The sequence below is a fragment of the Poecile atricapillus genome, chromosome 1 (genome assembly GCF_030490865.1).
Source record: "Poecile atricapillus isolate bPoeAtr1 chromosome 1, bPoeAtr1.hap1, whole genome shotgun sequence".
Lineage (NCBI taxonomy): Eukaryota > Metazoa > Chordata > Aves > Passeriformes > Paridae > Poecile > Poecile atricapillus.
The window spans coordinates 143,022,747-143,047,086 of NC_081249.1; the positions used below are offsets into that span (position 1 = coordinate 143,022,747).

General features: G+C 56.1%; 1 protein-coding gene across 4 annotated transcripts; it reads right to left on the reverse strand.

Moving 5' to 3' along the window:
• Window positions 1–943: 943 nt before the first annotated feature.
• LARGE2 (LARGE xylosyl- and glucuronyltransferase 2) lies at window positions 944–24,336 on the reverse strand. Of its 4 annotated transcripts, XM_058841933.1 has the most exons (16): window positions 24,255–24,336; window positions 18,650–18,809; window positions 7,407–7,580; window positions 6,868–7,124; window positions 6,394–6,476; window positions 5,995–6,122; window positions 5,399–5,566; window positions 5,139–5,243; window positions 4,766–4,878; window positions 4,536–4,661; window positions 4,232–4,387; window positions 3,960–4,123; window positions 3,402–3,680; window positions 2,931–3,077; window positions 2,586–2,781; window positions 944–2,469 (listed from the first exon to the last, which is right to left on the reverse strand). In XM_058841933.1, the coding sequence occupies exons 3-16, from the start codon at window positions 7,522–7,524 to the stop codon at window positions 2,272–2,274; spliced, it is 2,238 nt and encodes a 745-aa protein (XP_058697916.1). In that variant the 5' UTR covers window positions 7,525–7,580; window positions 18,650–18,809; window positions 24,255–24,336; the 3' UTR covers window positions 944–2,271. The 4 variants fall into 4 exon arrangements, with proteins under 4 accessions (XP_058697916.1, XP_058697923.1, XP_058697929.1 ...); XM_058841940.1 differs by lacking the exon at window positions 18,650–18,809 and having other exon boundaries at window positions 24,255–24,332; XM_058841946.1 differs by lacking the exons at window positions 18,650–18,809; window positions 24,255–24,336 and adding an exon at window positions 12,125–12,270.
• Window positions 24,337–24,340: the final 4 nt, after the last annotated feature.

The window sequence follows — 24,340 nt, forward strand, 5'->3', positions numbered from 1 at the left end:
GTGCTCAGTTCTCCCTGGCTTTGACTCTGTGGGTGCCTCCCAGCTGATGCTGCCCAGCAGAGGGCACATGGAGACCAACCCAAGCTGGGCTTACTTCCAGATACCTCCACCCTGGCAGGAACATTTTGGGCCAGGAACTGTCCAGGCTGGGAAGGATTATCTGAAAATGATAGTGTACAGCCCTCCTGCTACAGGCATAGCAGCACACCTTCCAAAACAACCAGTTCTATTGCCTCCTATCTACCAAAGAATCATCTGGAAGAGGCCTGCTCCATCTCAGCACTGTTCCACCATGGCTCTAGCAATATCTAGATCTGATCTAACCCTCTGATCTTGCTTAGTGCAGCAGCAGCACAGTATCAGTGAGCTTGGGCTGTATTAAATGAAAGCTGCTTGCTAGGGACTGGTGAGGTGGAGCTGTTCTTGGCTTCACAGTGATGAGCAATATCTTCACAACCCTTTCCCAAATAAAGCCTCAACACTTGCTCCTGGCAAACCATCCTCGTCCTCCCCCCTGCAGATGTGAAGCTGGCATCTCATGCGGCCTCCGAGCTGCCTTTTATGCCCAAGTCTTATAAAGCCAAGGCTCTTGGGGACGAGCTGCAGCACTGCCACATGAAACCACATTTTCTTCTACTTGGGTGTGATTAAACTGACTCTGTGCCTAAGCCATGATGGCCCAGGCTCCAGTGCAGAGGTGCTGGCTGTGTGGGCAGGCTGCCTGGGTCCCATTGCAGCACAGGAACTATCAGCCTTAAGCCAACCTTAGTCAGCAGCACCAGCCCTTTCAGAGCTGGCAGGGCACCTGTGGGCCTTGGGCTACTCCTCCATTGCTCTCCTCCTGCTCCCTTCCCTCCAGAGGACACATGAAGGCTCACAGCAGAAAAAAAATAAATAACCAGGCAGTTTTAACAAGAATATGAAAAAGAATAAAAAAGCTTTAATTTAAAAATTAAATTAAAAAGAGAGAATAAGCAAGAGGCGCTTGTGCCCTTTCCATATCCCGCGCTTTCTATGGTTCCTCTTAGCTGCTCCCACCATGGACGGAAACCCTCACCCTGTACAGAGCTGGCCCTTGCAGGCCAGAGCAAAGCTAAGGAGAGAACAGTGGAAACTGCAGCAGCAACTGGCCTGGAGAGCCTCCAGGGCCACCAGCAAAATCATCTGGGAAGAAGAAAAGATTTAAAAAAAAACCCAGACACCCTAATTATGGAATTCTTATGAGGAAAGTATTAAATAATTTAAATAGTGTGAGGAAAGCAATGTATCCTCTGTGCTCCAGTGTGTGATAGCAGTAGAACAGTGTCCAGTCAGGCTGCTCCCAGCATAGGGTTCTTGCCAGTGTTCAGCTATGGTCTTGTCCAGTGTCAGCCACGTCCCTGACTGTTGATGGCAACAACTGTGCTGCCAAGAGCTGGGGAGGACGAGGGTGGTCCCCACCTGTACTGGCCCATGAAGCTGCTGTTTCACCCATGGGGATGGCTAGCATCCCTGCCCCATGGGGCAATACCAGCACAGGACAGGGTCTGTCACCAGCATGGCTGCTCCCAGCTGGGAGGTGCAGGTCCATCCTGGGAGCCCACTGCTGGGGACAACAGACAGCCCAGCCTGCTCTGGGTGACCCCCCACACCACCGGTATGGGGCCAGCTCCACTGGAGACTGCATCCATACACTTGGGGAATAATAACATTTCCCCCCATTAACCAGCCAGCCTTGATCTGGGTTTGCACCAAGGCTCCAACTGCTCGCAGTACACCCTGGCTGCTCCTCCCAGGGTTCTGGGAGGCCTCCTCTGAGCCTGCTCCACAAAGAATGTAAAAGGTTGCTCCAAAACCTCATCTCCAACTCACCAAAGCCCTGGAGCGGTGTGTGGAGGAGTGAGACCTGGGACCATTGAGCAGAGGCAGAACAGGGTAAGGTACAGCTCCCAGATCTCTGGAGGAGCCAGGCCTCAAGGTGAGGTGAGCTAATGAAGAATCCACATCCGCTAGAAAAGGGAAGGGAGGAGACCCCACCCCTGGCTCCTGGCATGGGGACGTTCCCCTGTATCACAGGAAGGCTGCAGCAGCTTGACCTGCAGGCACTGCCTGTTCTTGCAGCTGATGTCTTCCATCTTATCTACAGGCATCCCTTTGGTGGGCTGGAGAGGCTGTGCTGCCAACTCCCTTCCCTCAGGCTGGGCTGCAGTGGTGGGCAGGGGCAGGAGGGAGGCCCTGTGCCCTCCCTTCTCCAGTGTGCTGCTTGTACCCCACACCCACTGTCCCCAGGCATCACAGGCTTCTCTCAGCAGTGAGGTATTTGAGTGCAGCAGCCCCGTATCGCCGTGACAGGTCCTGGTGGAACTCCTCCCGCAGTGTCTGGAGGCAGCCCCGGTACCCCGCACTCAGGCGAAACTTGGAGATGTCGAAGCTGGGGGCGTGGGGCATGTGGATCATGAAGGCATTGGGCAGGACCAGCAGCTCATACTCCTGGGGACAGAGCAGCAGCCCTTACCATCACCGGCTTGGCGGTACCAACACGTCACTGCTCAGCCACAAGCCCCCAGCTGCTGGCGCCTCTGCGGTGCCAGGAGCCCTTCACCCACCTGCGCATCCAGTTCCATGATGTGGGAGACTTTGTTCCAGCCGAAGCCCACGAACCTCTGGTCATACCTGGGGCAGTCTCGCCTCACTACAACGTAAGGCTCGAAGTCTGGCTGCCACGCCACGCGGTAGGGCACGGTGGCCGTCCGCCACTTGGCGTAGTCCGTTGGGGCGTGGCCTTTTGGCCACACGTGGTACCTACGGAGAGAGATGGAAATGAGAGACTGAGACAGTAGAGGATGCAGGGGGTCTGCTACCCCCCCTCTCAGACAGGGGGTGCACAGCCCCAAGGCACAAGGGTACACAGCTGGATTCTGCTTGGATGGCGGGACAGTGCTAGTCCCTACCTGAAGGTGTAGAGGGAGCCCATGTCCAGCATGGAGAGCAGCTCTGCTTTGGATTTGGGAAAGGTCAGACGGTAGTGCAGGGTCTCAAATGCCGGCACAATGAGAGCTGCCTTCCTCTGGGGCAGCTCCAGCTGTTGGATGGAGTTCCTGTGGTAGCAGGAAGGGTGTGAGGTCTCCCTGACTGTGAGGCATGGCCACAGCCTCCTTCCTCAGCCACACCACACAGGTATTAATGGGTTTTGAAAATTTGCAGTGGTACCACACAGGGATAGGAGGAACAGGGCAACCCTCACAGCCACAGCTCCTTCCTCATCCACTGGTGTCTGACAAAAGTAAGGGCAGGACCCCAAGGCTGAACACAAAGGAAACAGTTTCTGCATATTGAGAGCCGCTGCCCAAGGCATTTCCTGAAAACTCTGGTGCTTGGGGAACCCAGCAGGTTGAGCAAGAGCCAGCTGGAAAAATCCTTACCTGAGGTAATCGTAGAGGCCATACATAGGCAGGAAGTCGATGTCCGTCAGGAAGACGTACGGCGTCTGCGTGTTGGCCAAGGCCACGTTGCGCAGGAGGTTGATGGGGTAGAACTGCCCCTCCTTGTAGACAATGTGGTAGGCGACATTGCGGCGGGCACTCAGCACCTCTGAGGCCTGGGCGTAGCGCAGGAACTGCTGCGCCTCGGCGTCCGACATGTACAGCGCCAGGCTGATGGGGCCTGCCCAGTGCTTGCAGATGGCCTCCAGCATCTGTAACCTGGGGAGCACAGGGCACAGCTTGAGAGCCAGACCTGCCCTGCGGCAGCTGCTGAGCCAAACCCAGGACTGGGCGCCTCCAGAGAGCCGCGTGCCAGTCACGCCCGGCTCAGGAGGGAGCAGGAAGAACTGATGCTCCCATCTTGGGGTTTTGTTCCTCACTGCCAAATGCTGGCATGAGAAGGATGAAATGAGATTCCCTGGTAGCTCCAAAGCTGTGGAGCCTGCCTAGAGGAGTGGAGGTGAGTTCCAACTTCCCACCTGTCCTAGTAGCAAGTACCTGTCCATGGAGAGCTGGGCCACGAGGGTGACATCGGTGGGGCTGGGAAAGGCCAGGAACTCATACTGCAGGAAGAACAGGTGGATGCGGTGCTGCATGAGGTGCTGCTGGCGGAAGTCATAGCAGGGATCGTCCTCATCCAACTCCTCCAGCGCCCGCTGCAACTGCAACACCGTGAAGGTGAGGGAGAGTAGGAACCCCAGGGGAGGTTGCATGAAGTCTCTGCCCACACAAAGCTGTGGGGTTGGAGGCAGAGTCACAGCCAGCCTCACCTGGTCCCTGGGTGGGCTGGGAAGACTGGCACAGCCAAAAAGCTCCCTGCGCAGCAGGTTCCCATCATACTCCAAGAAGGTCAGGTAGAGGTTACGGAAGAACTCCACATGCTTGTTCTTCACCCGCAGCTTCTTGGGTGAGTTCCAGTGGATCACCTGAGCAGTAGTGTGTCATCCCATGTAAGGGAAGTCAGCAGTGCCAGGCTCCCCAAGCCCTCAGGCCCCATGCTGACTCCCCTGGACCTCCAGTGCCTGCACCGTCCTTCAGGACCTCCCCAGTCTCAAAAGCTGCAACCCCACCCACCTTGAGATCTGAGAGCTCAGTGTAGCACTGCTCTGAGCGGGTGTGATCAGATAGCTGCACATTCCAAAAACAGGGAAGCCGGTACACCAGGGATGGGTCCTGCTTGATCACCGCATTGAAGATATCCTATGACATAAGGTGAGTGCATGAGTGGATGAGGGAGATCCCCTGTGCCAGCAGGGCTACAGGAATGCAGAAGGACCAACCTGCTCCAGAGGAGGGACAGTTACCTGATCAGCCAGCGAGGTGGAGAGCATGCTCATGAGCTCCCGCTCTGCTGTCAGCCGCCACATCTGCTCCCAGCCCAGGCGCCGCAGGCGGTCCAGCAGAAGCAGGATCACCCCTGAGTGCCAGAAGAGAGGGCACTGGGTCATGGAGAGAGCACCCAGCCACTACAGAGCTGAGGCACAGCTGCCTTGCATGCCTTCAGCCCCTGGGACAGGCCACTTCTCTGTGCCCACCCACACAATGCTGCTGCAGCAGACCTCTTTTGCCCATCACTTCACTACTTTCCTGAGCCTCTCCCAGTCTCCCTGTGCCAAGTGGAACCTCAGCTGCATGTGCCATGAGGCTGCACCTCCCACCCTGGCAGCCCACACTCACCCGTGTTGAAGCCACGTCCCAGGGCTGGCCATGGTTTGTGGTTTTTCCACAGGTTGCCTAAGTACCAGTCACTTTGGTTCTCCACCAGTCCAATCACCTGCTTTTCTGAGGAAACACAGGGACATGGACACAGCTCATATTGCTGTTGGTTCAGAGGGCCCAAGCAAACCCACTGTGCTGGTGCCATGGCAGGCAGGCACTGCCACCCTGAGCCCAGCATCCAAGGCCCTGCCAGCGCCCCAGGGGCACCCTGTCCTCACCAGAAAACTTTCCAAAGACAGCCCAGAGCTCAGCAATGTCGGTGGCAAATGTGATGTCTGTGTCCAAGACAATGACCTTGGAGAGGCTGGAGGGTAATGCCTTGGTAAGTGTCAGCTTCATCAGCCCATAGATGCCGGAGTAGTGCTTGTTGGGGATCCACGACACCTCTGGCTGCAAGGCAACACGCCTCAGTGCTAGGCACAGCCATGCCCTTCCCCTGCCCGGGCAGGACAGCTGTGTGTCCCAGCACTCCACGCAGAGGAGGCCAGCAACAGAAAGGCATGCAGAGCTGTGGAGCCAGCAGAGCCTGGAGCATTTCCTCCAGCCACCAGAACTCCCACCTGGAACCCAGTGTCTCACTGGGGCACTCGGCTCTGCCACAAGAGCCTTTGCTACAGCAAGGCACCTCCCCACCCCACCAGTACCAGCCTTGTGCTCCCCTGTCAGCAGCACCAGCAGCAAGCCCAGAGGAGGAGGGGATGAGCCAGGGATCAGCAAGAAAAAATTAATCACTCTCCATCCACTCATCCCTCTCTGCTGCTCCCCTTGACCCTCTAAGCATTGGCTTGGGACATGGCAAAGGGAGGGCAAGCACCTGCCTTCAAGTCATCGGCATTGTAGAAGCTGACATGGACGGAAGGCACCATCCAGGACTGGAAGAGTGTCTGGAGGATCTGGTGGGCCACTGAATCCGTGATGAAGTGAAAGTGAAGGGGGTTTTTCCTGCCAAGGGCAAGCACAGCAACTTTCAGCATCATAGCACAATGAAGAGGACACAGTCCCCCATCCCTAACATGGGACAGACATCAGCTGAGAGGGCAAATGGAAAAAAAACCCTCTGTGTGAAACAAATTCCCCTCTATCCCTCTAAGCAGTGGCACAAGGGGTAGAGAGAGGTCCTAGAGCCCCTCTTCTGCAGCACTGCCCTGCTGCAGCCTGCAGCAGCTCATCTGAGAACCCCAACCAGCAGGCCTCTGGCACATCTCCCCATTACCTGTGGAAGAGGATGGATTTCACCAGGGTGACCACGTCCCGGCTCGCATTGTGCCCAGCACACACAATCGCCACGTGAAGGAGCTGCCCAAAGACAAATGGTGCCTTTTTGAGACTGGACACCCCCTCCTTGCAGGGGCTGTCAGCTCCTCCCTGGGACCACACTACAGGGAGAGGCTTCAAAACCCAACCTTTCCCATGCGAAGGAGCCTCAAAGAGAGGTGGGAGTTCCCTAACTCAGAACGAGGGAGCAGGAGTCTTGCTACCATTCCCTCTGTCTGGTCTCCTTCTCTGGAGAAAGAAGACACCCTCACCCACTGAACACTGTGGAGAGCCAGGATGGGGCTCCAGCACAGCCAGAGCACAGGGAGAGCAGTGCCAGGTGAGTTGCACATACATCCATGCTCCACAGGGTCCCAGCCTCCCCTCTCACATTCCCTGTCCACAACGCCACTTTGCCAGTGTCATCACCCACCTCACACTTGTGCACTGTCCGCTGCTTGGGGCAGGCTGTGTGGTTGCTCCTCTCGCCCCCAGGAGAGTCTCTGTCCTCGGCAGAAGCCCCCCACTGTGGGCTGCCATCGCTGCCCTCCGCCTGAGCCTGGCCGAGCTGCAGCCGGAGCTGCTGGTTCTCCTCCTCCACCCTGCGCACCCGTGAGGCCAGTGCCTCCCGCTCCACATCCCGGCTCGGCTGCTCGCCCAGACAGGGCGGCAGCAGGAGGAAGCGGCCATCTGTGGAAGAGACAGGGGCATGCAAAGGGCATGGCAAGGCCAGGTGTGAATGGTGGGGCAGAGCTACAACTGAGAGGTCCCAGCATGCCTCGCAGGTGCCCAGCCAACATCTCAGCTCTGCTCCCCTGATCTCCAGAGATGTCCCTGGAGATGTTCTCAAGTCAGATACACCTGCAGTGACTTGCACAGCTAGAGCAACCACCCCAAGGCCTAATCCACCACTGCCCACCCTCTGCTGCAGCCTACCCCTTGATCTGAGGAGGACGAGAAGGACTCACTCACATTCGAGGCTGCCCACAAAAAGGTAGAGCCAGGAGAGGAGAATGGCCAAGGTCACTGTGGCGAGTAGCAACTTCAGCTTCATGCGCCAGGAGCGCAACATGATGTGCTGGCAGGACATAGGCAACAAGGATCAGGTGGGCAACCCGAGTCCGGCTGGCCCAGGCATCCTAGAGCCTGCAAGGGACAGGGGAAAAGACAGAGGTGTCACCAGTAGCCCGCACCCAGGTGTGCCAACATCTCCCCAGCAGGACATCCTCCATCACCTGCTCCCTCCAGAACAGTACATGGGCAACCGAAGCAGCGAAACTGACACCCATTACCTCTCAAGGAAGCACACTCCTGCCCATGATGGAACATTTGCACCCCCAAGACTTGTCCTGCTCTCCAGACAGGAGTGCAGAGCCTGTGGGAGGGGACCTCAAACACGGAGGGGAATGGGGATAGGAAGGAAGTTTCCCAAGAGATTTTACCCCAGCTCTGTGCCTTGCTCCCTGCCATCCCACAGGCCGAGGGCTCACAGAGGAGGGGAGAGGTAATAATGCGAACAGGCCCTCCCAAGCAGGGCGGCGGGTCCCGGAGCCTGCCCGTGGGAGGGGCGCGGTGCCTCCCCCGCAGCCTCGGCTGGAGCGCGGCCCACGCAGGGCGGGGGGCTCGGGAAACTCCCGCAGCCGAGCGCCGCCGACCGCCCACTTCGATGGGAAAACCCCAAACACTTGGGTGGAAGTCGCTCCCCGGCAGCACTGGGGCACCGGGCGGCCGCGGCAGCCCCCTCGCCCCGCCGCGGCTCTGCCACGCGTGTACCGCCGCTTTCATCCCATACGCTCCCCCGCCGGGCAGAGCCCTGCTCCCAGTGCCCGGGATCCCGCGGAGCCAGGTGCCCGGGCAGGCAGAGACCCCACGGGGAAGGGGACCCAGCCCCCCGCCGCAGCCTGCCCTCGCTGCGCACCCCTGCCCAAGGCTCCGCGCCCTCGGCGCAGCAACATCTGGACAACAAAAGCTGCCGTCGGGCTGAATGGGCCGGATTAGGGTCTGCTCCCCCCTGCACACACCCCGCTGGAGCCCATTGATGTGCAGATGCCCATGGGGCCGCGGGGGCTGGAGTTTAGGAGAACACACACCGCCTCCCCCGACCCTCCCCGCGGCCCCTGGGGCCGGGTGCAAGCTCCAGCCCGCTGGAGAAACTGCAGATGGATGGCCCCATCCACCCTCGGTGAGAGATACCCACGCTCTGCCAGGGCTGGAGCATGGCCACACCAGCCCACTGGAGATACAGCTGAGCCCCCGTGGCAGTAGGCACGGCCCCTGAGAGCTGCACCCCTTTTCTTGGCAGAGAAGGTATCTACTGGCATCACAGCTCCCTGCCAGCCAGGCCCGGGCTTGACCTGCTTTTGTGCTCAATAGAGCAGGCCAAGCACAGGCATGGCAGGGGAAGGGGGAGCTGACACATGGAGCACACCAGGCCCAGGCACCCCTTCTCTCTACCACAGACAGCCACATGGGCATGGCAAGGTCTCCACATGCTGCTGCCAGCCTGTCTCCCATCCCACATACCGAGGTCCACACACAGTTGCAGGGCTGTTCAGGCCAGGCTGGAGGGGGATGGCAGGGGGGCATGGTGAGGAAAGGCCAGGGAGGTCAGCCAGAACCCAGCATTCATGGTAGCTGAGGGGCAGGGAAGCAACTTTAGCACAAACAAAGCAGAGAGAAGGTGATGGCACACAGCAGCACCCGTCCTGCTCCTACTTGCCCCCATGGCCCTCCACTGCAGCGGGAATGGTACTCTGTCCCCAGCCTGCATGTGAACACACTACTAGGATGGCAATTCTGTGGGACCAGCAGCAAGTCAGTTTGCAAAACCTCTCCCAGAGAGGATCCATTCATCCCCCACCTCGCAGCACCCTCACCCCTCCTGCCACCCCTAGTCCTGCTCCTCACCTGGCTGCTTGCCTTCCCCCCAGGCGCTGATTTCCTTACCTGTCTCTCTCCTCGCCTCCTCCTTCCCCGGCGCCTCCCAAGCCGGCTGGCAGCCCACTGCTGCTGTTCCCTCCCGGGGCTGCCGTTCCCCGTCCTCCCTTTACTCCTCCCTTCTAGATCTGACACTTTCCCCCTCCTCCCCGCTCTCAAACCCAAGCTCCCCCCGCACACCCCGCCGGCCCCCCTTTCAGAGGAAGAAAGAACAAACAAAACAAGAGATTAAATTCGCTTTCTACTCAAGAGCCCCCAGCGCCAGGGGCGCAGAGTCGCCCAAAGTAAATTGGGAGGAATCCATCCATCCATCCTCCTTCCAGCTCCCTTCCCACTCCCAAGCCCCAATATCCCTCCTTCACGGAGAAAAAAAGGAAGCACCAGGATTATCCATCCCCTTCCTAGCACCTGCAGTCTCCTTTACTGGGGCAGGTGCAGACTTTGTCCTCGCTGAGAGATCTTTGGGGGCCCCGGGACAGCGGCACAGCCCACCTGTTCTCCCCACGACTGGCAAAGAGCAGCTCCACGGCCTACCTGGGATACAAACATGGCGAGGGTGGGATGCAGACCCTGCTGCTACCCCGAGAGAAGAGATACTGGCCACAGAGCACTGAGCAGAATGCAAGCCCCACTGTGGACTTGAAAGGGAAAGAACTGTTCCCCTGCTGTCTCATCCTTGCTCTGGCCCACAAGAGCAGGGCTCACTCAAAGGGTGCCGCGTTCAACCAGACCTGCCCAGCACACCAGGAGTGAGCAGGATGGTGGAAGGAGGAGCAGGAGGCCGGGGCTGGGAATGCTAACTATGCAGAGAGGCTCTACCTGCAGCTCCCCCCCTGGGGTGTCCGGTGCCGGCTGCGGTGGGAGGAGGCCAGGAGCGGCAGCAGGACGAGGGCTGCCAAGCGGAGCACTGCGAGCTGCCCCCACCGCAGAGCCCCGGGCGAGGCGCGCCGCGGCCTGCCCGCGCAGCCACAGCAGCGCCCACATGGCTGCCCCGGGAGGCTCGCTTCCCTCCCGCCCGGGCAGCTCCTGCTTGCCCTTGCAGAGCCCCGCTACAACAGGCGGCGGCTCCTCGGCAGCGCCCTTCAGCCCAGCCCGAGCAGGGAGAGGGAACGCCCGGGCAGTCCTGCTGCTCCTCAGAGCCAGCGGCGCCCCAGGGCAGGGCCCTTCCCTTTGCTCCCCTCAGCCGCCCCGGGGCACCGCGTTCAGCTCCCGGAACTGTCCTGCCCCCACCCCACGGTGTCCATCATGTGCTCCAGCTGAGGCAGCGGCCACGCAGGGCTTACCCATGCTCTGGGAGCAGTCCAGACCTCCTGCAGCCCACTGCCAACAGCACCGCTTCAGCAGAGGAGCCTCCTGCTCCACAGCCTCTCCACATGCTTGTCCTGGCCACCATATCTTGTTTGCTCCCAGCACCAAGGGCTTTGAGTGCTTTGAGACCCAGCCAGGCCCTCTCCAGCCAGGCCAGGAACAGGTAGGCTGCTGGGGAGCACAGGCATGGGTATTTTTAGGGTGTTCATGGGGGTGAAGATGGCAAGCCAGAAGGCAGCTACACAGCCTGTCCTCCTCTGTGAAACATTAAAGCACAGCAAGCAGAGGGCAAGGCTGGAAGCAGCTCCTTGGCAAGGGGCACAGTGGGTACCAGCAGCCATGGCACAGTATGTAAGGCTCCTAGCTCCACGTGTCCCTGCAGTCATGGCCTGGGGCCTCTCCACCCTCCCTCCTCAGTCTCCTTGCTCACCAGACAAGCACAGCCAGCAGTAAGACGAGAGGTTTCCCAATACTGCCAGCTTCCAGCCTCAGCGCGGGTGCGGGGCAGAACTGCTGCTCACAGCAGGTTATCCTCCCTCCCCCACATTCTTCTCAGGAGCAAGCTGCTCCTGCTTCAGCAGGGATCAGAGGACACAGCCACTGGGACAGAAAAAGGAACCCCTGTCCCCTCTCAAGCTGGAAGAAGCTGACAGTGGATACTGGGGAAGGGGCAGGCAGGACCCAGGTCTTATGCCTGTTGACACCCTGCGACAACAGGACAATGGCCAGGGGACAGGGAATGTCATGCCAGCAGAGCTGGGCAGCTGCACAAACACCAGCGCATGTTCACGCCAACCTCTGAGGTGTGGGCAGGAGCCCAAAGCTGGCTGTATGCCAGCCACCCCTCCATGCATAAGCAACCTTCATTCCTGGGAAAGTGCAGCCACTTTGCTTGCCCCAGGCACCCCCTGAGAGCTGCCGATGTGCTGGCACTCCACTCCTCCAAGATCCACTTTTTTTGCAGGAAATCCCCTTTTCTTTGTAGGCTCCATCACTCAGCCTGAATGGCCTTCGCTCTCTACGGCTCAGTAATAATCAGGTGAGCAGTTAATGTTTAGGGAAAGCTGGCAGTGGAAATTTTGCCATCACATTACCGTGTTTCCTCCAGCCCTGCAAACACAGAGGGAAGCAGCTCTGTTTTCCCACAACATCACATTTGGCAGTAAGGCCCATGTAGGGTGGGTGTCTTAGCCTGTTGTCCCTTCTAGAGCTAATGTGGACCTGCAGAGGGATGCAGAGGGACGCTGAGGCACAACTACACAGTCTGTGGGTACCAAGCCAGAGGCCTGGAGGGGCACAGGGACAGCCCCAGGCTTGCTGCCCCCTCTATTGCCTCCCCCCACAGGCATTACAAGTGAAGAAGTAGCCTGGCTGTTCCCAGTAAAGAGCTGCAGGGCACCCAGGAGAGGAGTGATTTCATGGAGCTATGGTGCCTGTTCTCTTACCTAGTTGTAGGTGACAGAAACTGCAAATTCTTCTCCCAGGTCTCATTTTTGGAGCAGTGACAGTTTAGCTGATCTGCTTAGACTGCCTCAGTAGAAGCCCAACACAACAGCTTCCCAGGTTTGCAGAAGGTGAGAAAGGGCCCGAAAGCTGTGACAAGAGCTGCACAGCCAGACTGGCAACTCAGAAAAGGCACCATACTTTGAGGAGAGGCAACTGGGGACGATCACTTTTATTCTTACAAAGAGATGGGAGGGGCCAGGCTGGTTCCTCATTCAGTAGATCACCTTTAAAGGGTGTACTCCAGCACCCATCTGACAAAGTGCTTTATGACTCAGGGTCAGCTCCCTGTCCTGCTCTCCACGCCTGAAATGCTGCTGCTTGAGGGGAGCTGTGCCAGCGACAGATACCACACAGGCAGTGCAGAGCAGAATAGCTGCAGGAATTTACAGAGGCGGAATGGAATTTGGCCAGGAGAGCAGGATTAAAACCCCATGCTCCGGATTACCATGCCGTCCCTCCCTCCCCAGTCTTATGATAAGCAAACCTTAAGTAAGAGTTTCACCTTTGTATTTCCCTGGAAAGCGCAACCTCTGGCAAGGTGGGATCCAGCAGCACCCACAGACTTGGACACCAGCACATGCTGCAAAAGGAGGAAGCATTCTTGTTTCCCCACTGTCCCCAGACACCAGGGAACTGCTGAGAAAATCCCAAAAAGCATCCTCCTGGGACAACAGGCAGCTGTGCCTCAGTTACAGCTCATTCTCAAACATCAAGCTCTTCTCAGGCCCATAAGATTATCACACACGCAATTCTGCCACTCTGAGTTCAGTTTTTCATTCTGCGGCGATCACACCGAGAAGCCATCTTCTCCTTCTCTGGCAGAAGCACAGCACTTGGGGAAGAATAGCTAAAAGTCTCTGAAGGGTGTTGAAGCTCCAAGCTTGGCTGAAGCACAGAGTCTTGTCACCAGACTGTTTCCTTGTTTCCAGAAGAAACCAGCAAGCTCAGGCTGGGTCTGACACAGGAATGCCTTGGTGCTTACCTCTTCATGTCTGAAACCCAGGAATGTATCAGGGCAGCAGCTCCTGTTGGCAGGGACTCCAATCACAAGGCCCTGCTAGACACAGTCTGCTTTTGCAGAGCCAGTTTCCCTGCCCGAAACCAGGCCCTGGGTTCAGCTGCCTGGCACAGCCTCAGCCACAGAGGGCACGCAGGGCACGTGTGGGGAGAGCAGTGCCACAGCAGAATGTGGAAGTGTGGCGTAGGAGGCTCAAGCCTAGCAGACATCCTGCAGTGCTTACAAGCTGGGCAGCTGCATTTTGCCACAGCTCTCAGGCAAAGAAAAAGGGGCCCACCTGGACAGCAACACAGTCCCCAAGTGCTCTCACACCTCTTAAACCCAAGAAGAAGCTGTAAAGACCCCCAAGAAACTCCCAGAGGAGGTGTTCAACACACTGCTCCCAGCTTTACCTCCCTGGACTCCAAGTTCTTTGATGCTACGAGGATACTCAGCAGGTGAAGTATCAACACTGACTGGCCTTTTTCTGGGCCTTAGTGAAGCTCAAACCTAACTGAGGACAGACACAGAGGCCGCAGAGTCCTAAATCAAATCTCCTCCACACGCCTCCCTGGCCAGCACGGCTTGGCACAGGAGGGACCAGGTCTGGGCACTGTGCAGGAGGACCCCAACTGCCTCTTGAAACAGGAGCAGCAACAGGGGCTGATCTCCAGCTCCTTTCTTCTCTGATGGGATTAGGTTTCTACAATCTGCATTTTTGCTGATGTCTGTGCTGCAGCTAATGGCCAGCTCTGAATCCATTAAGTTCACCGTGTCCTGGTCTCCGGATGTGCTATGGGCATCAATACCTGCTCATTCTGCCATTTCCTGACACTTTCACTGCTGCGGGCTTGCAACAGTTCCTGGGGTCAGAGCTGAGCAGGGTCGGCAGCCAGGAGCTCCAGCTTTTATCCAAGTCAGCCTGCAGCAAGCCCTCCAGCAGTTCCAGCTCTGCCATCAGCACAGCTGGAACACCCAGCAGGCAGCATGCCGATACAGCAAGGGGTGGGAATTTCGTCCTGTGTGGTACTCTCACCCCAAATTTCCAGCTAGCAGTGCCCATGGGTTGGGAAAAGCCCCACATCCCCCTGGCTTCCTTGAAATGCTTTTGAACAGCCTGCACCAGGTGGTGCTCCCTGGTGGGACAAGGGAGACCATATCCCAGCACAACAGACCAAACCTACCCCCTACACACGCTTGTCGAGTCAGCATCACCTCAGGCAAAATTAATTAGGTTAATTACAGCAAAAAAGGAGACAAAGGGACTCAAACAACCCCCCATATTGGCACTATACCTGGAAAAGCTCACAAGAAGTAGGGACACCATCCACCTCTGGGGAGGTGCCAGGGTCATGGCTGTGAGCCAAGCTGTCAGGTGCCTGCTCTGCCTTGTTACCAGCAGGAATGGGTAAGTGTTTTTGGCTGAATAGTTATTGATTGAAAACTGCAGTTTCCAGACAGCTCAGAGCTATTTGCTCCTTCACTACAAGTTTTGGACAAGAAAAAAATGCTTTGTTTTCCAAGCAAAAAAGTCTCGTTTTGCATTGTTTTGTTTGCAATTGAGCTGCATTACATTTAAAAGAAAAGATAAAGGGTCTCTCAAATTTGTCTGTGTTAAGTTTTTCTCCCTCCAGCTTTTCATTTTGGGCACTAAATCAAGCAATTAATTATTTGTCCAGCTCTGGTCTCCAGACAAGCTGAAAGCATGAAGAGCCAAAAGACTGGAGCAGCTCTGCCCAAGCAGCAGTGCTGAGGAGTGTGTTGATTTTTTTTGTGCTGCAGGCTCCTTTCAGGCCTTAGCTGGAGCTCCCTTGGGGTTAGCAAACACTCCCTTGGGGGAAGAGAGCAGGGTCCTGTGCAAGGAATGGCAGGTACCCCGTCACAAGGGATCCACTCACCCAGTGGGCAGCAGGTCAGGACACACAAGGTCACTGCTTGGAGCACATGCTAGGAACAGGGCTTCCCATGTCAACTGCCCAGCACAGAACCATCGAATATCCTGAGCTGGAAGGGACCCACAAAGATCATCAAGTCCAACTCCCAGCTCAGCACAGGACCACCTCAGAAATCACACTATGTGCCTAAGAGCACTGTCCATAAGCTTCTTGAACTCTGTCAGGCTTGGTGCTGTGACCACTTCCCCGGGGAGCCTGTTCCAGTGCCAGTCACCCTCTGGGTTTTTCCCTAACAACCAACATAATCCGCTGCTGATACAGCTTCATGCCATCAGCTCACGACACCACAGTCCCTCACTAGTCCTGCTAGTATTGGTCACTGGAGCAACTCTTCCAAATTCCATCTCTCACAATGCCAAGCTCTAGTCCAGCAGCCAGGCACACACAAGGCACTGAGTGACAAAGAAAGGCAATCCCCCTCCTCTGTGTGAAAAGCAGCTGAGCTCATGGATGCAGCCTGGTACCTCTTCCACAAGGGACTAACCCACACTGGGAGCTGTGCTCCAGCAGCCACTCCTGTATCTTCCCTGTCCAGAGCTATTCCTGGCACCAATGCCCTCAGTGCCCAAGCGAGGCTGAAAGCAGAGCTCGTCCACACAGGAATGGAACAACTGCACTATAAATAGCAAACCAGAACGGCTCAGGGCAGGCTCTAAAAATCCAAGCAGCAGTAGTGCCATCCACTCAGGGTGCCCTGGGCATTTTGTAAGACCAGAAGTGATTCTGAACTACAGAGAAGCTTGCACATTTGCCAAGAGGCTCTGATAACACTGTGGAGAAAAAAATGCTGTCCAGGCTAAGACATAAAACTTACTGGCAAAAAACCCCATATATGGCATCTTTCAAACTAGAAATCAGGTAGTTTCTGATGGGGGCAAAAAAAGGAGGTGTCCCAAAAAAAAGTGAATCCGGAGGGGGGGCAGTTCCCAAAGCCAGGCAGTGGAAAGGAGAATACTCCCAACATCCAAACCCATTACTAGCCCTCCTCCCTTCCGGCTGCTCATTGTCCCTGGGGCTTCTCACACTGCTGAGCTAAACCTTGAACTTGCACACCAAAGGACAAAGGCAGGGAAGAAACAGCATAGCTCAACTCAACTGAGGAGCAGAAGAGTGGCTGAGGACAAAAGCTCATGTCTTCTGCAATTCACAGCAACCTCTGTGCAGTGCCCAGCCTCCACCAGGAGATGCATAAGAGCTCAGACCATCCTGTGATCAGGTCTTCCAGGATGCTTCCAAGAGGACTCTTACCCTTCCCACCACACTCATCCTCACTACTCTGTCTTCCCTCCTGGTGCCTCCATCTGGATCCACAAATACTCCACACCTTCCCCTTCTCACTGACATCAGTAAAGGCATCTCAGCCTCCCCAGATGAAAATACAACCGGCCTCATGCAGCACTGCCAAGCACCAACCTTCCACTCTTGTGAGGGAGCCCTGCTCTTTCAGCAGTGCTGCTCCACTTGGGCATACTCTGGGAATAAGAGCAGAGAAGAGACTCCTGGGAAACCAAGGGAGGGGCATATGCACTGGGAAGGCACACACCTGAACCCAATCACCCAGCAAATAAACACACAAGCACATGCACAAAGGGAAGCAGTTGCCTCCTCTGACACAAAGGCTATTTTGTCAGAAGGAAGACTGCACTCAAAAAAAAAATCCAAAAGCAAAACACCAAACCCCTGCTTTATTGCTCCTGGAGCACCAAAACCAGACAGGACACAAAAAGCAAAGATAGCCAGTGCTGACTACAAACCCACCTTGAGAATTCTGTAAGCCCACAGCTTGCTTTGCTTCTCCCCCCATGGCTCTCCTGTCACCCCTTGCCCTTCCTCCTCAGCACAGCAAGCAGGAAGAGAGGTAGAGGTCTCAAGCTTGGCCAAGTTTCCACTCAGGGAACAGAAGCTTGATAACAGGCTGTACAGGATGTGAGCACCCATTGAGGAAGAGGATTAGTAACCCCTTAATCTGCACATTTTGGAATCAAAGTACTTTGCTCTGCTCTTAATTAAACAGTAGAGTGCAAAGATTGCCAGAAGGTAGAGAACAAGGAGGAAGAAGGAAAGGAAAGAAGAGGTCGTGGCTTAAATGCAAGGAGGAGGGTGTTACTAGCAGGGATGTATTTCACCACAAGTGCTTTATACTGGGGCTGTTGAGCATCCTATTGCCTTCCTTGATCAAATCTATGGCAGGGGCAGGATGAAGGGCAAACTTTGTGATGGCCTGGGGATGACAAAGGAGGAAGCAGGGAGATCTATCAGACTGGAAAAAGCTTTACCTGTGGCAGCTTTGTCTGGCTGGCCATGACTCCCCTCCCTAGTCTCCTGCCTCCTGGGAAACAATATGAGTGCCAGAGCACGTTTTCCTCCACTTCACACACCTGTCTGCACAAAAGAGCCTTGTTCCAGCACTTATCTGGCTCCAAGATGGGGAGGGGCCAGAGCCTCGCTGCCCTGGCACCCAGGCAGAAGTTCAGCCCCATTCTTTGGATCTGCCTGGCAGGGGAAGATTTCCTGACACAGGTAAAGAGGGAAACCTTTTACCACAGTCCAAGACAAACAAAGCAGTTCAAATAATGCCCTGCTTCCCTCAAGCTGTGCACAGGCACATGTGCCTGTGCAGAGTAGGCAGCAAGCCTGAGGCTCTGGAAGCTACCTGAGCAGCAAGGATAGGAGCCCCACAGCACAGCACCGGGAGAAAGGCAGCTGGAGCCAGAGCTGGGAATAGGAGTGCCAAGGAATGGCCTCACCTCCCGAAATGCTCTGCCACCAGCTCTGCCCCACCAGACCAAGGCAGGGGGTGTGTGTGTGCAGGGGCAGCCTGTCACTCCAGCGTTCCTCTCTTCCCTCACTCCTATTCTTTGGAATTCGTCTCCTCTGTTTGCTTTGTTTCAGACCTCAATGAACAGGAAGAAAAGGGAAGGAGCCTTGACAAATCCGATCAAGGCGTAGACATGCTGAGGCTCCCTCCTGCTGGCATGCCAAGCCCTACACTAATGAGGGGCCGGGAGAGAGAGGTGGCCACTGAGAACAGTGGCCCCAAAGAAACACTTGATGTAGCAGACAGAGGGAAAAGAAGCTGCTGGGACAGAACAATGCCAGCACAAGTTCCATGCCTTCAGAAGGGGGTCTTCCCATTTTCCCTGGTCCAGAGAGCTTGTTCCAGCTCCTCAATCGAGGTCCCAGTGACTCGTTGCCCTAGACCGTAATAAATAAGCACTAGACCGTAGTAGTGTTTGGGGAGAAGGATCCAGACACGCACACTCAGGTGAACAGCCACAGAGATGGGATCACACTTTATTCAAAGGATTGCTGTGGAGAATCTGGTCCTTCCCTCCAGGGAACTGGGGTTACAAGTGCCAGTGTTGTCTCCAGAGCCTCCCATAGGTCCCAAATACCCACAGAGCCATGTCCTTCTGCCACGCAATTATCTCCTCTTTACCGATTTAGAAGCACTAAAACAGCAAGGGAGCAAGCACATGTAAACCATCTACTTAACATGCACGATAACTAACCTTTGAAGGCTTCCAATGTTGCAGGAGTGGCTAGAACAGCTGGAGAAGTCGGCACAGCCTGGTGGTGCCTGTGAGGACCCCCCTCTAAGCAAGGATTCTCAGCTTGAAGGGCAGATAAGACATCTCAGCTGTACTTGAGAGTTTTGGAGCTTGTTGTCACCTGAAACCCAAAAGATAGTCACGTGAAGAGCTCCTGCATAAGAGAGCTCTGAGGACAGGCCCCTGCACGTTTGAGAGTTGCACCCAACACCTTGGTCCTGTCTCTGTCCTCCACCTGTCACAAAGCATGGCTCAGTGTCACCCAAGGCTACCCAGACAGCACAGGGGAGAACGACTACCTGCATGCTGCATATTCCCAGTCCCAGTTCGCTGCACTGTCCTTGGCACATTCCCCACACATTCAAGGAGGGCTGTACACGTGTCTGCAGAATTGCTGGCAAAGCCACAGCCACCGCGTCCCATCGCAACACGTGTGAGTCCTCACACCAATCTTCAGCAGAATCAGGAACTGGGGGAGGGATGCAAGTTCTCTGGCCCCCTCCCAAACATGATAGCAGCAGCAAGTGTCTAACTTGTGAGGCAATAAAGGGATTAACTATCTGCCCAGTAACCTGAGCCCCCATGACATGCCCTGGGCAGCCCCATAATGGCAGTTAAGAGAGTTTATCCAAAGAGATGCATACAGGGAGAGAGAAGGAGTAAAGGCAGAGGAGAGAGAAAGCAGGCAAAAAACATCATGCACGCTACTTGTGGTGAAGAGAGCAGAGCAATCTGCACGTTACTCCTCCTCAGAGGAAATCCTCTTCCTCTGCTGGGATTTTGCCAGGGCACCCCTTTCCTCCAACTGCCACAGAGCTGGGCACACATATTCCACAACTCCAGGATGAAATGGATAAGCCCTTCTCCCAGGAGACTAGAAGGATCCTTAGCTCCTTATCAGGAGAAAGCCCAAAAGAGAAGCACAGACATAGTAATATGCTGGGGCAAAGGAATTGCAGTAGAGTTGGGAATTTTGATTTAAAGACTCTCTATCCACACATCATTACTCTAAGATGCAGCAAGAGCAAGACCTTAAAAGCAGGTAAAAAACTACTAAAAGCACGTATCTGGTCTGTCCCACGTGTTTTAAAAGCCCAAACTGAGAAACCAGTGTGCAGTGTGCTGTATTCCTGCACCCCTCTAGCCACAGCAAACCCCAGGCCAGCCTGGCACAGCACAATACAGAAGGGAGGTGGCATCAATCCCAACAAGGGCTGGAAATAAAAAATAGTAACAACAGCTGCTACCTGAACAGTGAAATCCAGCAATTCCAATAGCGAAGTACAGAACTGCACTGCTCAGCAGAACCCTTCTTCAGCAACAAGGCCCATCAAAACTTCTGCTTTGTGAGTCTCCCTCAGTTTCTGGCTACAAGGTGGCAGCCAGTGAGAGAGGACGTGTATGAACCCTACAGCACAGATCAGTAAACAGACATCTGTCTCCTCCATCATCCCCACTGCTCATCCTGATCAGTCAACTCCTGTGCCCAACCAAAGGGGTCTATGAGGAGAAACTCAAGAGATGGATACTTCTGGACCAGTAGGAACAGGATACGAACCAGAGTGCCAAACCCTCCTAGCATACACCCCACAGCCCTCGCCCAGGTGCTACCAGAGCTTTACAGTTCCAGGAACAGTTCAGCAGGTAAGAGCCAAGTCCCTCCACCTGGGCTAAGAAGCAGAAGCTATTGGCAACAGCATTGAGTACTTTTAACAGCAAAGAGCTTGAAAAGCAAAGGGCCCTTCAGCAGAGATCAGATCTCTGAGTGGGAAGACCCAGATATGTGCCTGTCACACAGCAGCACTGTCCACTGGGATCCACCACAGCATCACTGTGACAGCAGAGTTCCCATCTGCATAGGGCGGGAGCCTCATCTCCAGGATGAAACCCACACCATACAGCCTCAACCCAGCCACCAGCAGTTTTTTACACAGCATCACACACAGGACCTGCAAGATCTGCGGCATGGTGGGACCAATCTCCAGGTCTGCTGCCTTCTCCAGGTGGGATCAGGGGAGCTTAGGGTGATGCTGGGTGAAAGGAAGGTCAGAAAGCTCAAGCAGTTACCCCTCACACATCCAAAAGCAGTTGCAGTGCCCTCTCCCTCAGGGCCCAGCTGTATCTCTCCCTTGGAGTGTTTCCATCAACTCAGGCCACCAGAGAACTATGTGTCCAAAAGTTTTTTCCAACTGCATCACATGGTTATTAAAAGACATGGCCTCTCCCTTTCAGCCCTTGGCACAGGCAGATTTGAGTATTACAGGAGAGACTGCACATTGCTAATGAATCAGGGAAGGGAGTTATCCAAGTAACAATCTGTGGCTCTAAATGGCTTTCTGGAAAAGGCATCTGGAGGCAGGAGGCAGTCAGTATCTCTCAGCAGGGCTCTGCACATATTGCCAGACATGTTGTTCCTCCTGGGAAGCCAAAAAGAGTCTTTCTCCAGAGATGCCAAGCCTGAGCTAAGCTGGGAAGGGCAGGGGCACCACAACAGAGAACAGCAACAAAATGCCTCTAAGTCAAAACACACATAAAAAGGCCCCTTAAGCTTGTTTGACCTGGGTTTCCCTTCCTGTCAGACTACTGCTTCAAGTAACAGATCTGACAGAAACACTTCAGGAACTTAGGTACTACACCACCAGCTTCCCCTGCCAGCTGTTGCCTTTCCAGACCCCAGGAGGGTTTTCCAAGATCAGAACTACAAGCTGCTACCACCAGCATTGCCATGCTCAGAGCCTGGTGTGCTTCACTGCCCTTGTCTCCTCATTTGGACAGAGATTTGGAGCTCTCCTGAAAGGTGTTGGCCTCCAGTGGGATATCATGAGTGAATGAGGCCTTCCATTCTAGGCAGGGTTCATGTAACAGGGACTAAAATACTCCCTGGACACGCTTCCATCTACAGGTTATTTGGAGCAATTCATAATTTATCCCTAGCTATCCCAAAGTATTGGCTGAGCTCATCCAGAAGCAAAGAAAATACATAACCAGACCATGGTGTGAGAGCTGAGACAGGCGGGAAGGGATGCCCTAAAGAGACAGGGCCAGAAAGGCCATCTCATTCTTCATCAGAACTGCTCGCTTTCAATCACAGCCAGAAAAATCCACATCCCTGACCTCATACTGCCAGGCTACTTCCCTTCTGGCAGGGGGTCAGCAGGAAAACAAGGTTGGGGAGAATATCCACTTCCCACCCCAATTACCCATTTCCCAAGACACAGCATCAATATATTGAGTGTATTCTCCCACAGCCTGCTCCCCAGCTCCAACCCTGGCAGGTACCGTACTAAAACATCCTCACCCCAGCACTCTGAAAGATGTGCTTTGAAGCTTACTTAGGATGAAGTGCCTTATATCCATGGCAGTGCTGCACCTGAAGTCAGGCTTCCCAGAAATGGCATGGTCTCGTGGATCTGAGCAAAGAGCAAGACACTGACAGCCAAGCAAGCTGGACTTCAGCATTGTACCCACAGATGGGCTGGCAGAACATTTGCTTTTTTTTTTTCATTTGCTTCTTTTCTAACCGTTAGTGCTGAGCCTGCACCCCTCATCATCAGAGCACTGGAACTATTTGGCCTCGGTTACAGCCAGTGGATTTCCAGTAAGCACAAGCCCTCAGCACCCAGACTGACAGTAAGCACTAAGGCAAGAATTGCTCCTAGATCATTCTGGGCACAGTCAAGAGAAAAACTAGTCCCTCGACCCATCCTTTCACCTCCTGCCACCACACACACCATGGGCACCGTAAGCCAAGGCAATTTAAGGTTTGCCCAGTCTCATGCACTTGCTGCTGCTCCGAGAAGCTGCCCATCCTACAGTGCTCCCTTGCAACATATTTACCATAAAAAGGCAGCATGATGCTATTCAGACTGTCCTCCAAACTTGCTGCAAGCAGGAGTTGAACAAAAGGGGACATGATAGTTGGTGGGACAGAGTTTGGGGGCAAGGGGGGAAGAGGAAGAATCCGCCAAAATACTCCTTACTCAGGGACCGACTCTAGCTGTGCTGTTCAGAGTAGCCCAAGGACTTTGTGCATCAAGCTTCACCTCTGGCTGAAGACAAGGTGTCTTTGGCAGTCTCCTAGGCAGCTGGCTCTCAGATTGCTGTCTGGCAGAGCATCTCCTTGAAGGAGAGCAGCTCTGGCAGTCTGCACTGGATATGCCCCCAGAGTCACCAGTAGCACACAGCTACCCCGGCGAGTTGTGCTGGAGACCTCCGTCACGGGCTTCGGGTGCTATCTCAGCCGCCTTCGCACTTACAGCAGCAGCACAGCCACCGTGAAATTGAGAGAAACTCGCAGGTAGCACTGCATGTGAATGGAAAGTTGGGTCTAACCCATGTGATTCTGACTAAAAAGGTTTGTTTAGCGCCAGACTGCTTGCCAGCGGTATCTCGTGCCCTTTTTGAACTCAGCCTGCTGGAAAACAAACCCTGGGGGAAAGAGGAGAGATCAGGAAGGATAAAGTGCCTGCCCATGCAACTGTAATTCCCGCCGAGGAAGCCGCGGGCACACACTGTGCCCATTGTGCGGAGGTAACCGGACAGGAGGAAGGAGGGGCGGCTCGGCTCAGCTCCGTGCGCACCCGAGAGGCCACGAAGCGCCTCCTGGCCCACGGGCACCGCCGATCTTTGCCCCGGGCAGCGTGCGGAGCCAGGCCCTGCTGCGGGCAGGGGCGCTGGCCGGCAGCCTCGGCTGAGCGGGAGGCAGAGCCGGGGCACCGCACGGCACGGAGGGAGCGAGGTCGCGGGACCGGGCACAGGCTGGAGCCACTTCTGCAACAGGCTGCAGGCAGGCGGGCCCCGCGCCTCCTCCCGTCCGCGGACGGGGACACGCGTGCTGGTGCGGCAAACACTGAGCGCGGCGAGGGCTGTGCGAGTCCTGCGTGGGCTCCGGGAGAGCCCCCACTGCACGGCCCGACCACCGCCCTTCTGCTCCCTGCTCCGGTGTCCCCGGCCTCGGGCGGGGACAGACAGTCACGCACGGACGCGAGGATGAAAGCCCCCGTCCCCGAGGCCCCCCAACCTTTCCGTGCTCCCAGGGCAGCACCTCCTCTGCTCCGCACCCAGCCAGTGGGCACGGGCCGCTCAGCCCCGAGCGGAGCGGGGCTGTCCCTACCCCCTCGGTCACACCTCACCCTTCCCCACGCAGAGCCCTCGCCAGGTGCAGAGCGATGCTCCTCACTGCCGGCCAAGCAGAGACCCGGGTGCCCGTGGGAGCCCCCGGCTGGGACGGGGGGGTGCCGCACGCCGCTCCCCGGCGGGTGACGAAGGGGCAAGCACCGCTCTCGGCGCCCGCTCTCATTCCCTGGCGTCACCGGGAACTTTTTACCGGTGCCGCAGCCAGCCCCGGCAGCTCCCCCGAGCAGCCCCCGGCGGGCGGCCGGAACCCCGCACACCGCCCCCAGCCGCCCCGCGGAGCGCCAGACCCACGCGGGGGCAGACAGACCCCCGCCCGCCGCAGCGCTCGAGGAACAATTCCTTCCCGGGGCCCCCCAAAACTGACCGCACCCCTGCTCCTCACACCGGGGCAATCGCGTCCCCGCTCGGGACAGCCCCAGCCCGCCCTTACCTGCCCGGCTGCCGCCGCCGCTCCTTCAAACCCCCACCCCGCCGCCCATCGCCCGCTCGGCGCTCGGCCCGGCTCGGCTGGCCGGG

Coding starts and splice junctions, on each gene's coding strand:
- LARGE2 (XM_058841933.1), bottom strand. CDS start 7,524: ATGTCCTGCCAGCACATCATGTTGCGCTCCTGGCGCATGAAGCTGAAG. Junction 6,123..6,393: donor AAATCCATCCTCTTCCACAG/GTAATGGGGAGA, acceptor TGCCCTTGGCAG/GAAAAACCCCCTTCACTTTC. Junction 4,662..4,765: donor CCACCTCGCTGGCTGATCAG/GTAACTGTCCCT, acceptor CTTATGTCATAG/GATATCTTCAATGCGGTGAT.